Source organism: Eleutherodactylus coqui, chromosome 12, assembly GCF_035609145.1.
Source record: "Eleutherodactylus coqui strain aEleCoq1 chromosome 12, aEleCoq1.hap1, whole genome shotgun sequence".
NCBI lineage: Eukaryota > Metazoa > Chordata > Amphibia > Anura > Eleutherodactylidae > Eleutherodactylus > Eleutherodactylus coqui.
Window position 1 is genome coordinate 45,522,399 of NC_089848.1, and position 12,880 is coordinate 45,535,278.

Here is a 12,880-nt window from a genome sequence, read left to right on the forward strand (position 1 = left end):
GCATCTAGTGGCCAACAAGCTCTACACAAGTGGAAGAAGAGGTCACTACACACAAGGAGCCTCCGAGAGCTTTTTATAGACCAAGGGGGAACCACTTGTAGGGCCTCAGGTGACAAGACCATTCATCTAATCATCACAACTCTCATCATTTACAGACCTGCCTGAGATGTAGCTGCATGCTAAGTTTTTCCAGAAAAACGACAACTTCTAGAGGCCTCATGGGTTTTCTTTTTTTTTTTGACAATGAGTGTTATTTGGTTTTGCAGCAGCCAATCAACAGGCCCAATACTCATGGTGTCTTCCTTCAAGAGCCTCTGCATTAACTCCTGCAGTGCCAGTCCAAATTGCAGCAATGTTTCCTCTTCATATATTGACACCTGGTAAAGAATTTCCTTCTCCGTAAGGGGGCAGATGAGGTGTCGCCACATAAATAGCCTACATATTCCACGACATCTTACAGGCTTTTTTTGATTGCTTCAGGAACCAGCAGCACAGCTCTCTCGGCCTCCCCTTGCAACAGCAATATTAGCCAGATCCAATTCATTAGCCTGTGGGACCCCACATAAGCGAGCCGCACAGTTTTAGTATCTCTGCCGAGGGCATGTTGGGGCCATTGTATTTAAGCACACTGCCCGTACTTGCCATCATGGGAAATAACATTTTAGGTCGGGATGGGTTTGCCGCCACATGTAATTGTCCATATCCTGTTTGTGGACGCCAAATGTAAGTGAGAAGGTTCTATTAACCCCTTCCCGCTCTAGGACATACATTTACGTCCTGGAGCGTCGGGGTATGTATGCAGACGTCAGCTGTTTACTGCAGCTGACACCCGCAGGCAATAGCCTAATAGACTATTAACCCTTTAAATGCCGCTGTGAATTCTGACATGGGCATTTAAAGCCCCTGAACGATGTTTGGGGGTCCCGTACGGCCCCCCACGCGGTGAGATCGGGGGAGCCATACAGGTGTCATGGCTGCCCTGGGCCTTCTGAAAAGCCCCAGGGCTGCCTTGAGAGACTGCCTATCAAGCCATCCCCGTGGGGTGGCTTGATAGGCTGTCTGTCAAATTCCAGTAGGACGTATTGCTATAGCGTTACATCATACTGCAGGAGCGATCAAAGTATCGCATATTGTAGTCCCCCAGGGGGACTTAAAAGTAAAGTTAAAAAAAAGCAATAAAGTTTTTTTAATTGTAAAAAAAAAGTAATAAAAGTTTAAATCGCCCCCCTTTTGCCATATCTATAATTTAAAAAGTCTAAATAATATAAAAATACATATTTGGTATCACCGCGTCCATAAAAATCTGACCTATCAAAGTAGTGCATTATTTACCCAGCACGGTGAACGTTGTCCAAAAAAAAAAAAATTAATAAAGAACGCCAGAAATGCACTTTTTCAGTCACCCCGTCTCACAGAAAAAATGCAATGAAAAGCAATCAAAAGTCGTATGTATTCCGAATTAGTACTAACGGAAACTACAGGACATTCCGCGAAAAACGAGACAGCGCTGAACTACGTCGACGGAAAAATAAAAAAGCTATTGGGCGCACAAGATAACCGCAGAAAATAATTGAAAAAAAAAAAAATGTCTTTGAAAAAAGTATAGTAAAAAAAACAAAACTGTACACGTTTGGTATCGTAGTAATCGTACCGACTCATAGAATAAAGTTATGTCGTTTTTGTTGCAGTTTGTGCGCCGTAGAAAAAAGACACACTAAAAGATGTCAGAATGTCGTATTTTTTTTTTTTCTACTCCACTTAGTTTTTGCAGTACATTATATGGTACATCAAATAGCACATTCGAAAAATACAACTCGTCCTGCAAAAAGCAAGCCCTCATACAGCGACGTCGATGGATAAATAAAGGAGTTATGATTTTTTTTAAGGGAGTGGGGGGGGGGGGGAACGAAAATGGGGGGGGGAGGAAAAGGCTGTGTCATTAAGGGGTTAAAGTCTCTTCTAGCCGTTTGGACACTAAAATACAGGGGTGGTGCAACCACAACCCGCATCATCAATGGTAACCCAAAGTCTCTCTGTCCCTCTCCTCGGGCAATACTTCTATTTCAGCCAGGAGGTGGCTACTGGGGTAACACTGTGGCTTCCACGGCACATCACTGACATCCCAGAACAGCTCCCTGGAGCCCTACTTCATGACTGCACAGAGCTCCGCCCCTTCTTTCTAGATCGATCTTCTGTGTTCTATATTGGGCTGTCCGGGCATGCTCAGCACAATCCATCACATTCGTCTTTTTAGCAATAGAATCTATTCCATCCATGTATACACTATATGGACAAAAGTATTTGGACACTGCAGACAATCAGCAAACATGCAAATACTGAGTTTGCTGAACGGTATGCTGAGAAGGGGGTAAAATAGCTGCTCATTTTGTAATAACCATTCATAAGATTGAGCACTTGTGGCGCGAACTGGAGCGACGGGTAACACACCACCACCCACGCCCATCTTCACAACAATCTCTTCTCACAGCATTGTACCAGGAATAACTGCTATTCCCACCCAGACTTACAGAGAACCTGTGGAAAGTATGCCTCGATGTGTTACTGCTGTAATAAAGGAAAAGGAGGGCCGACACGTTACTAAATACAATAATAAAGCACTTTTTCTGAAAAACATGCAGTGTCCAAATAGTGTATAACCAGACCAAGAACTTTGACAAACTACAGTGCAGCGGAATACAGCTTACATGGAAACTAGAACGTGTACAGCTACATTTCAGGCATATGTACCCCTCTTACATGTAATATATTGGGATAGAGTATAGCATCCCTTCCATGTTTCATGTGGCATCATGGTGGGTATAGATAGAAGCGTGAATTGCAGCAGGGAAATGTCTTGTTGCTTCATATTTTAACACATTTGTGCTAGTATTGTTAATGACAGACAATCCAGATTCCGTCGTTCTTTGACTATTGATATGTAGTTATACTTCTTGGATTAACCCAATAGACTTTAATCACAGCCAATGGTAAAAATACAGAATGGGATGAAAGCTCCTGCTAGTACAAAGTAGCAGGAGCAGGTCCGGTCCGTACCTGTTAGTCACAGCGAGGACCCAGAGCAGAAGCGTTATACTGCTTATGCCTTCTCTGCTGCATGCTACATAGCCTTGAATTAGCACTATGTTATGAATAGAGAAAGTGGAAGTGTCACTTCCACTATTTGACCCAGCTACAGTGGAAAAGTGTGAAATTAAAAAAACAAACAAAAAAAACCCGTGTGAATGGCTTCGAGAAGTCCCAGAGGGACATGGCTTTAAAATTACTAAAATAAGTTAAAAAAAATAAAAATAAAGAAACAAAATGCGGATGTCAACCATAATGGTCACCATATATATGTGCCCATTCCCATACTTTTTATTTTTGCATAAATATACTAATTTTAAAAATAAACTATTTGATTTTCTTTTTTTTTAAAGCTTTTTACACGTAATGAAGCTAAGAAAAAAAAATCAGTGAAAAAATCTATAAAGAAATAAATATCTATATATCACGGAAAAAAAGATGCAGCAAAAATAATTTTGGTAGCTGAAGAAAAAAAGGCAGTAAAATCATCATATGGGTAGAATACCTTCAAAAAAAAATGTAATCCTCTTGGACCAAAACACCCTGATCCTTATGGGGTTAATATTGTGCAATATTAATATTGTCCACCCAGTTAATCGTTCAATCATTTTATTCGGACCCCTTCATTTTGATTTTTAAGACACATCAGTAAAGATTCTTTTAAAGCCTGTTAGAAAGGGTCCGGGTCAGTCGTGGGCTGATTTTGCCCTTTTTAGTACCATATTAAGTATTCTGAATTATGTCCCTTCCCAAGATTTCGCTGTTCTCTTGGTTTTGCTGTATTCTATAGACTCATAAAGCTGGTCACCAACCTTCTGTTGCGGTGAAGCAGTCGTGTGCATTCTAGGAACAAGTCGCCCTTGAGTTACAAGCCCCTCAGCTGTGGAGTGTAGAGCACTCGGGATCTCGTCGCTCTTCCAGGTGAGGGGTTTTATCTGCTGCGCGCAGAAGACGACGTGGCAGCCTTTGTGCATACAAGAGCGCTCGGTGTTATTATAATGCAGCTGTGAGATGCAATAAAGGACTGATGTCCATAGGAAACCTGCTCAGCAGTGAGTAGTTATTTCTTTGTGTCAGGCCTGATTGCAGCCCTTTTTTCTTCCCTGTTAAAGCTGCGATCTTAATCTGGTGCATCACCTCCTTCCTATATTCAGTTATTTGCATAAAAATAAAAACCCAATTTTTGATGTCATTCAGATCCTATTTCTGGCTTCTAATACAATTGTCAGCTGTAGACTTGAGGAAGACATTTGACTGCCTATTGCTAGAATGTAGTCAATGGTTTAGAGCCGAAAGAAATAAGCTCCATAATAAGCAGCCACATACTGTATCTATTTACTGCTCAGTATCGAAACAATGTATTCACACTAGAGCATCTCATCTGAGGCACAGTGATTGACAAAGACATTTCCTGCCATTTCCTGTCTGAATTTGCCACAGCTATTTCATTTCATCTGTATGAATTGTCTTAAATATGCAGAAAGCAGTGGTGCAGGCACTCGAGCATCTCAATGAGAATGAAGACATCCTGCAGCACTTTGAATAGCATTATAAAATGCCATATCATTTCTACATCCAGCCTCAATGTCTGGAGACGGAGCTCCTGCTCTTCATATTACTTCCCCGCATTAGAATGTCTTAGAGGGCTGGCTAATGATGTAAGGACATGGTCTAGTGTTCGGTTTCTACATTCATCTTAGTAAAGGCTTTAACCTATCTGCTACTTGCTCCTTCTGCTTGCCTTCCGAGGTGCTGCACTACCTGTTTAATGATGTCTGATTTATTCTATTGTTCAGGCTGGATTGTCCAATCAAATAACTGTGTGTGTCACTGAAGCTACATTTACATGCCTCATGTACTATATAGACTGCATCTATGCTGGTAAAATCTCCCAACAGAAGTAATGACCGATCCATAGACCTTGATGGACAAATGTATGCTGAAGTGCCTTTTGGTGGTTTTATGCTAGGATCTAACTGTATTGAAAACAGGCGCAGCGCCCCCCCCCCCCCCCCCCAGAGAACCCATACTAACCCCTCCGGATCCGCCGCAAGTGCCTCAGCCGGCTCGCTAACAAATAATGCAGGAGAAACCATAGAAGATGATAGGGCAACGGCAAATCTACTAAATAGTTTTTTTCTTCTAGTAGATTCACGAATGAAAATGAAATGCCACACGAGATGCAGGGGAATAAAACATACCCCCCACTAAATATTGGATGCCTAACACAGGAGGAAGTGCAGAACCGGTTAAAGAGGATTAAAATCGATAAATCACTGTGCCTGAATGAAATACACCCAAAGGCTCTAAGGGAACTAAGTGATGTGAAGGCTAGACTATTTTTTTTTTTTTATATTTATGGACACTATTGAGACCAGGGTTGTACTGCTGGATTGGCGCATTGCCAATCTGGTTCCAATATACAAAAAGGGGTCTAAAAAAGAGCCTGATAACTACAGGCCGGTAAGTCTCACTTCAATAATTGGAAAAATATTCGAGGGGTTTCTGAGAGACGCCATCCTAGAATACCTTAAGAAGAACAATGGCATAACTCCTCATCAGCACGGGTTCACGAGGGTTCGATTATGTCAAACCTATTTGATCAGCTTCTATGATGAAGTAAGTTCTAGGCTTGAACTGGGAGAGTCTATTGATCTCGTATATCTGGACTTCTCTAAAGCATTTGACACCGTGCCGCATAATAGGCTGATATATAAAATGAGGCAGCTCGGATTGGGTGAAAACGTGTGTATCTGGGTAAGGAACTGGCTCAGAGATAGAAAGCAGAGGGGGATCATAAATGGTTCATACTCTTATTGATAGTTGATAGTGGGGTGCCACAGGGTTCCGTATTAGGCTCCATTCTGTTCAATATACTAAACAACAACCTGATAGATGGACTGCACAGTAAAATATCAATATTTGCAGATGATACAAAATTATACAAGACAATTAGTGCAACTGAGGACAATATCCAGCAACAAAAGGACCTAGATAAGCTGGGGGCTTGGGTAGAAAAGTGGCAAATGAAGTTCAATGTGGATAAATGTAAGGTTATACACATGGGCAGGAGAAACGGATGTCACCAATATACACTAAATGGGGTACCACTAGGGAAAAGTGATACGCAAAAAGACCTGGGGGTACTAGTGGACTGTAGACTTAACTGGAGCAATCCATGCCAGTAAGCTGCTACAAAAGCAAATAGTCATGGGATGCATTAAAAGAGGTATAGGGGCGAGGGACAAGAACGTTATTCTTCCACTATATAAGGCACTTGTCAGGCCTCACATGGAATACTGCGTACAGTTTTTGTTCATCCCATCTTTAAAAACAAATTTAATAAAAAGCAACCGAAAAAGTTGTATGTACCTCAAAATGGTACCAATGGAAACTACAGGACATCCAGCAAAAAATGATCCCGACACAACTACGTCGACTGAAAAATAAAGAAGTTATCACTTTTAAAATGATTTTCTGCCGCTGTCTTCCATTACGGATAATTTTATTTTCTAAAAGTAGTGCAGCCAAAAAAAACCCTATTTATTTGGTATCGCTGTAATCGTACTGACCCGTACAATAAAGTTATGTCACTTTTGCCGCAGTGTGTACATCGTAAAAACAAGACAACACCCCCAAAAATGGCGGAATTTTATTTATTTTTTTCACTCCACTTTGAAATTTTTAAAAGCTTTTCAGTACATTATATGGTACATCAATTAGAACCATTGAAAAATACAACTCGTCTCACAAAAAACAAGCCCTCATACAGCTACAATGTTAGATAAATCAGTTAAGATTTTTTTCCATAGTGGGCAAGAGAAATGAAAACCTAGGGCTGTCTTTTAAGGGGTTAACGATATTTTGTGTAAGTCAGACTTGTCATATTGAAGCACAGTTCATGTTCTACAATATATAGTCCTTCTGAGAAAGGTTATCGCTTCACTCTTATCAATGCAGTGAGGCTAAACAGAGTCTTCACTCCAAGAGCTCGCATGCGTTTTGATCTCCATCCATGACTCACGTCTTCTTAAACTACAATAGGCCTGTTGTGTGCTTGCTCTAGCCTCTATCAGTGTAATACTTATTACTGGTGTTGAGGGCGCCTCACTTACAGTTTGCCGCTAGGAAAGGGAATCATCGCTGTCCAGATGCTCCTTGTAGATGGTCTCCAGAGGTTTCCTCACACAAGGGGCTCTTAGTGCAGCACTGACAGCTGTTGTCCTGTCTGCGGATCATTGCCCCTTCACTCTGTGGCCCCCTACAGGAGGCTCTCTGCAGCACAATGTCTCTCTCTCTCAAATGCTGAGCCTCTCACTCCTGAGGCTGCATATTGATGGCAGTTACTGCTCTGAAGACCATGGCCTCCGCTAGACTGCCTCAATAGCAACACCTCTAGTTCACAGCAACACTCCCTGCTGTGTTGCAGCAAACATTATTATAGGCTGGACAGCAGCCAATCAGCCCATGTTGTTCTGGGCATGCTCAGTTCAAATAAGTTGCAAAAATTCCAGTAAGCGGCCGAGTGTTGCCCAAATTGCTATTGCAACCAGTTAACCTCTTTTGGGCAGCCTCTTATATAGATCACCACGAATTCCTGGGTTTGCACCTTGCTATGTGAAGTCCAGTTGTCACCCGGCAAGCATCGGTCATTCAGCTCAGCCGCATTATGCGCGAGCATCCTTCTACAATATTGTCTCTAAGGCCGCCCTCACACTGGCGTTTTTTTCGCGTGTTTTTTTTCACACGATTTTGCTGCGTTTTTTTAACACAAAGGTCAATAGGACTGTTGAATGTTAAAAACGCATCACATTAGAATGTCCTATTGACTTTCGTGTTAGAACCGCAGCAAAATCGCATGAAGGCGCCCAACACAGCGTCTGTAACTCGCCGCGAATACGTACATACTCTGTTAGGGTTTGTGCAGAAGGATCAGCACCTATATACATGTCTAAAGTGCAAGAAAGTTAATGAAGTGTCTTTTTAGTTCTGTAAGATCTACTTTGTACATTTTATTGGAAATGGGGGGTACACTGTAATTTACAGCTAACGTTCTGGAAGTGTAGAAGCGCTGACTTCTCCTACGGGAGCCGGAGTGATAGCTGCTCTGTGTTGATAAGTCAGGCCTAATCTCTAGCCATTCACAGGAGCAGTGAAATGTAACAATATAAAACGATGCCATTTATTCTCTAAGAGCTTTTTCATCCCTCCATTCTGGTTTTTGTTCTTCTTGAATACGTGTTTGATTACCTGCATAGACTCCGAATTAACATTACAACCAGGGCTCTCCTTTGTGATTGCCTGCTTTTTTTCTCTTGATGGTACAATCGATATTGTGAAGGCACATTTGCTTTGCTTGTTCAACTAACCATGACAGGGTAATGTTCGTGATGGGCTTTCAGCAATTGTGCCAGAATGAGAAGGCAAGAGCCTTGTCAGGACCGTTTTTACAATTATTCCATATCTGGAGATACAGGAGAAGAAAGGGGCTTTTGTGTGAGAACATCTGGATGGACCCCGGGCGGCTCCGAAGAAGAATAGTAAGGTTTAAATGGTTTGTGAGAAATAAAGAATGAAACGGGATACAGATATGATTTGGGTTTATTTCTCAGGACTGACATAGATATCGCTCTTTCAAAAAGAAAATATTTTTAATTCTAGGTGCCAAGATTTTTTTAATACTGGTAAAAAGAAAATAAAGAAACTAGAAAACTTAAAGGAGGTTATTCCAATCTTGGGAACCCTATCCCAATGTCCTGTGAAAATACAAAACTAAAGCACTCGCCAATTGTGTGCCCATTTCAGAAATGCCCTGTTTTTTCTTGAAAAGCTGTAGTCGTCTTTGTACTTTTAATTGCTGGTTTCTAGGGGAAGCGACCGCCTCTTCTGTGGACTGGCACTTGTGTACTTCTAAACTCCTTGTGCAATGATCTGCCGGATGACCTGGATCTCTGGAGCGCATGCGCCATAGCTCCCTGCCCGGCCCCCAGATAGAGCTGCTCACTGCTGTTCTTTGCATAGAAGGGCTTCTGAGAAGTGTGAACAAGTCTGTACCGACTTTGGGCAAAATTTGCTGTGGATTATCCACAGCAGACGTTCCTCAGTAGGTCTGTATAGCAAAAACTGCAGTATGTGGGATTTTAACCATGTGGTGGTTTTACTGCTGAATTTGTTTTATTCTTCAGCTGACAATAATTTTTTGCTGACCTTTTTTTCGTTGTTTTTTTTAATTGGTAAAATCTAAAGAAATACCAGTATATATTTTTAATAATTTGTTAAAATTAGTATATTTATGCTAAAATAAAGTACAGGAATGAGTTTAAAATGTTTTGGACATTTTGATGTTAATTTGTATAGTTTTGGATTACAGGGCACATATAGCAACAGTTTTGGTGGAGGTTGGCAGTGGGTGGTTTTAATTTTTTTAAAATATATTTTAATTTTATTTTATTTTTTAACGTTTTTTTAATTTAATTTTTTAAGATCTATGACCTCCACGACATCCTATAAGACCTCAGGGGGTCATTCACATCTGTTTTTTTGTTTTTTTTTCAATTTTACACTTTTTTATGGTATCTCTGACATCCATAGGAACTGCAGTTACAGGACAAAACCTCCCCTTGTAGTGACAGTAGTCACTAGCAGACCTGATTTAACCACTCTTGGTCCTGAAAGGGTAAAATCCACAGCACGTTCATATTGCTGTAGATTATGTTGGTTATTCCATGATAGAAATCTGAGTTTTGGCTTTAGATTTCTGCTGCAGACTGTAAAATGAATCCATGTGAAGATGGCCTATGAGGGCCCCCCCCCCCCCGCACAAGGCAGAGTTCATAGAAAATATGCTCCAAGTATTTGCAAGAAGAAATATCAGACGAGTTGACAGGTTCTGATTAAATTTATGGAAAGTAGATACTGTAAGTCATGCAGGATCCACTGCTGAAACTACTGAAAAATTAAGGAGCCGCAAGGCACTTCTGTACCCGGTGCCTCTTTTGGTTCTCGACTGCTATCATTCTGGAGTCTGCTGAGAAGAACGGAGTACGGCTGTTGGAAGCCAAACCAGCAGCTTGTACCTTTCAGCAATCGGTGCTTGTTGAGGGGATCACAGCAGTTGAGTCCCTACTGGTTACATACTTTGTTAGTAAACAAATAAAGTCCCATTTACACTGATGGATCGCTAAAAAATCACTCAGACGACCCTTTGAGTGTCAGTTTTGAGCGATCATCTTTGGATAACTCTAAATAGCTAATTAGCTACTTAAGAGTTAATGCACGCGGAGCAGGATACTGCTGTGATGGCTCTGAGAACAAAGCAGCTGTTTTGTATATGCAAACAGCTGCATTGTTCTCGGATCATTCAGCTGGTGTCCCACTGAGAACTGCCAGTGGGATACCAGCTAAAAGAATACGATCTGTGCCGCCCGCTGAGAAAATCGGCGTGCGGCGCTGATAAGCTTGCTAGAAATCACCACTGAATGAACAGTGCACCATGGCTGCGCATTTAGACAACGATTATCCTTTTGAGCGAATTTTTAACTGATAATCGTTGTCTAAATGGGCCTTAACTGTATATCATTGTTTTGTAATCAGGTGTCGTTTCACATGCACAAATATTGTTAATTAGTTATATATAGAGTAATTAGTTATATATAGAGTAATTCTTCAATGTTCTTGTTTTACAGATACTTTATGTTGGACTTTGACTCTGGAATTCTGCAATATTTCGTCACTGAGGCCAGCAAAACCCAGAAGCCTCGAGGATTCTTGTCTCTTACTGGCTCTGTGATTTCACTCAGCGATGAGTTCCCCCATATGATAGTAGTATATTCTGCAAGTGGGGAAGTGTATAAACTCAGAGGTAAGAAATTGAAATATGCCATACCGTAAAATCTTAGAATATTCAAATGCTCTTAGGAGCCGTGAAGCTGTATAAATGAATAAGGAATCAGCCGGATCATGAAACTCTGAGATGAGTAATATATTTTGTATTTTATATAGTGCAATATTACATTGTTTCCCAGACAATCTATTACATTCTAGAACACTGTTAAATATGCAAATTATATCTATTTCCAAATGTGTGGTGATTTTCAAAGAAACACAACTATGAAGCCATTAACCCCTTGAGTGCCGGGTTTCTAACCACCCACCAGGGCAGGTTTTTTAAATCATTTAATTTCAACTAAATTTGCAGTCGCGTTCCAAGAGCCATAATTTTTTTTATTTTTCCATTGACACAGCCATGTAAGGGCTTGTTTTTTGCGGGACAAGTTGTACTTTTTGATGCCTTTTTTTTCCATTTTTGTGTATATATATAATGCGTTGCATATCTTTTTGTAAAAAAAATTTGTGGGGAGTTTGGGGGGAAAAAAAAAAAAAAAGATTTTTGTCATTTGCTTCCCCCCCCCCCCCATTTTTACGGTGTTTAGCATGCAGAATAAATAATGTGATAACATTATTCTCTGAGTCAGCACGATCCTGGTGATACCAAGTTTGTACAATTCTTTTATGTTTTGCTATTTTTGTACATTTAAAATATATATATATTTTTTAAAGGTTTGCTTTTGTGTCTCCACATTTCAAGAGCCGTATTAATTTTATTTTTCCATTGCCAGAGCTCTAGAAGGGCCTGTTTTTTTGCGGGATGAACTGTAGTCTTTATTTATGTAATTTTTAGGAACATGTAAAATTTTGATCGCTTTTTATTCTATTTAACATTCACAAAATCTGTAATTCTGGCATGTGTTTTTTTTTTGTTTTTTTTTTTTAGTTTTCACTGCATTCTCTGAGCAGTATAAATAATATATTAAAGTAATTCTCCAGGTCAGAACGATTATGCCAATACCAAATTGTAATAGCTTTTTTTCTTTTTCGCGACTTTTTCAGTTTTTAAGTAATAAAAGTTTAAATCCCTCTCCTTTTGCCATATCTATAATAAAAAAATCTAAATCAGAAATTAAAAAAACACACATTTGGTATCGCCGCGTCCGTAAAAGTCCGATCTATCAAAGTAGTGCATTATTTACCCCGCACGGTGAACCTAGTCCGAGAAAAAATTAAAGAACGACAGAACTGCACTTTTTCAGTGACCCTGTCTCCCAGAAAAAATGCAATAAAAATTGATCAAAAAGTTTTATGTATTCCGGATTGGTACTAATGTAAACTACAGAATGGCTCGCAAAAAATGAGCCCTTGCTCAACTATGTCGACAGAAAAATAAAAAAGTTATTGCGTACAGAAGATGCAGCAAAAAATAACTTTAAAAAATGTAATGTCTTTGGAAAAAAATACAAGTACTACAGCAAAAGAAACTATACAAGGTTGGTATCGTAGTAATCATACTGACCCATAGAATAAAGTTATCATGTCATTTTTGTTGCAGTTTGTGCGCCGTAGAAACAAGACGCACTGAAAGATGGCGGAATGTCATATTTTTTTTCATTTTACTCCACTTAGAATTTTGTAAAAGTTTTTCAGTGCGTTATATGGTACATTAAATAGCACCATTGAAAAAGACAACTCGTCCCGCAAAAAACAAGCCCTCATACAGCGACGTCGATGGATAAATAAAGGAGTTATGATTTTTTAAACGGGGGGAGGAAGAAAAAAAAGGGGCCGTGTCATTAAGGGGTTAAATAATGTACGGACTTCCTTCTCTGGGTCATTACGACGCAGGGATGACACATGTGTAATTTTGTTTTTAATTTTTTACAAAGTAAGTGGAGAAGTGGTTTTTTTAATGTTAATTTTTTATTTTTACTTTTTAAATTTTTTTTGTCCCTTTAGGGGACTT

At 40.0% G+C, this 12,880-nt stretch overlaps 1 protein-coding gene across 1 annotated transcript in view; it reads left to right on the plus strand.

Annotated features, from left to right (window-relative positions):
* The window catches only part of OSBPL10 (oxysterol binding protein like 10), a 361,435-nt gene that overhangs the window by 83,628 nt on the left and 264,927 nt on the right, over positions 1-12,880 (plus strand). The window contains exon 2 of the mRNA XM_066584791.1: positions 10,770-10,945. Coding sequence (XP_066440888.1) covers positions 10,770-10,945 — 176 coding nt within the window. The remainder of the gene's footprint in view (positions 1-10,769; positions 10,946-12,880) is intronic.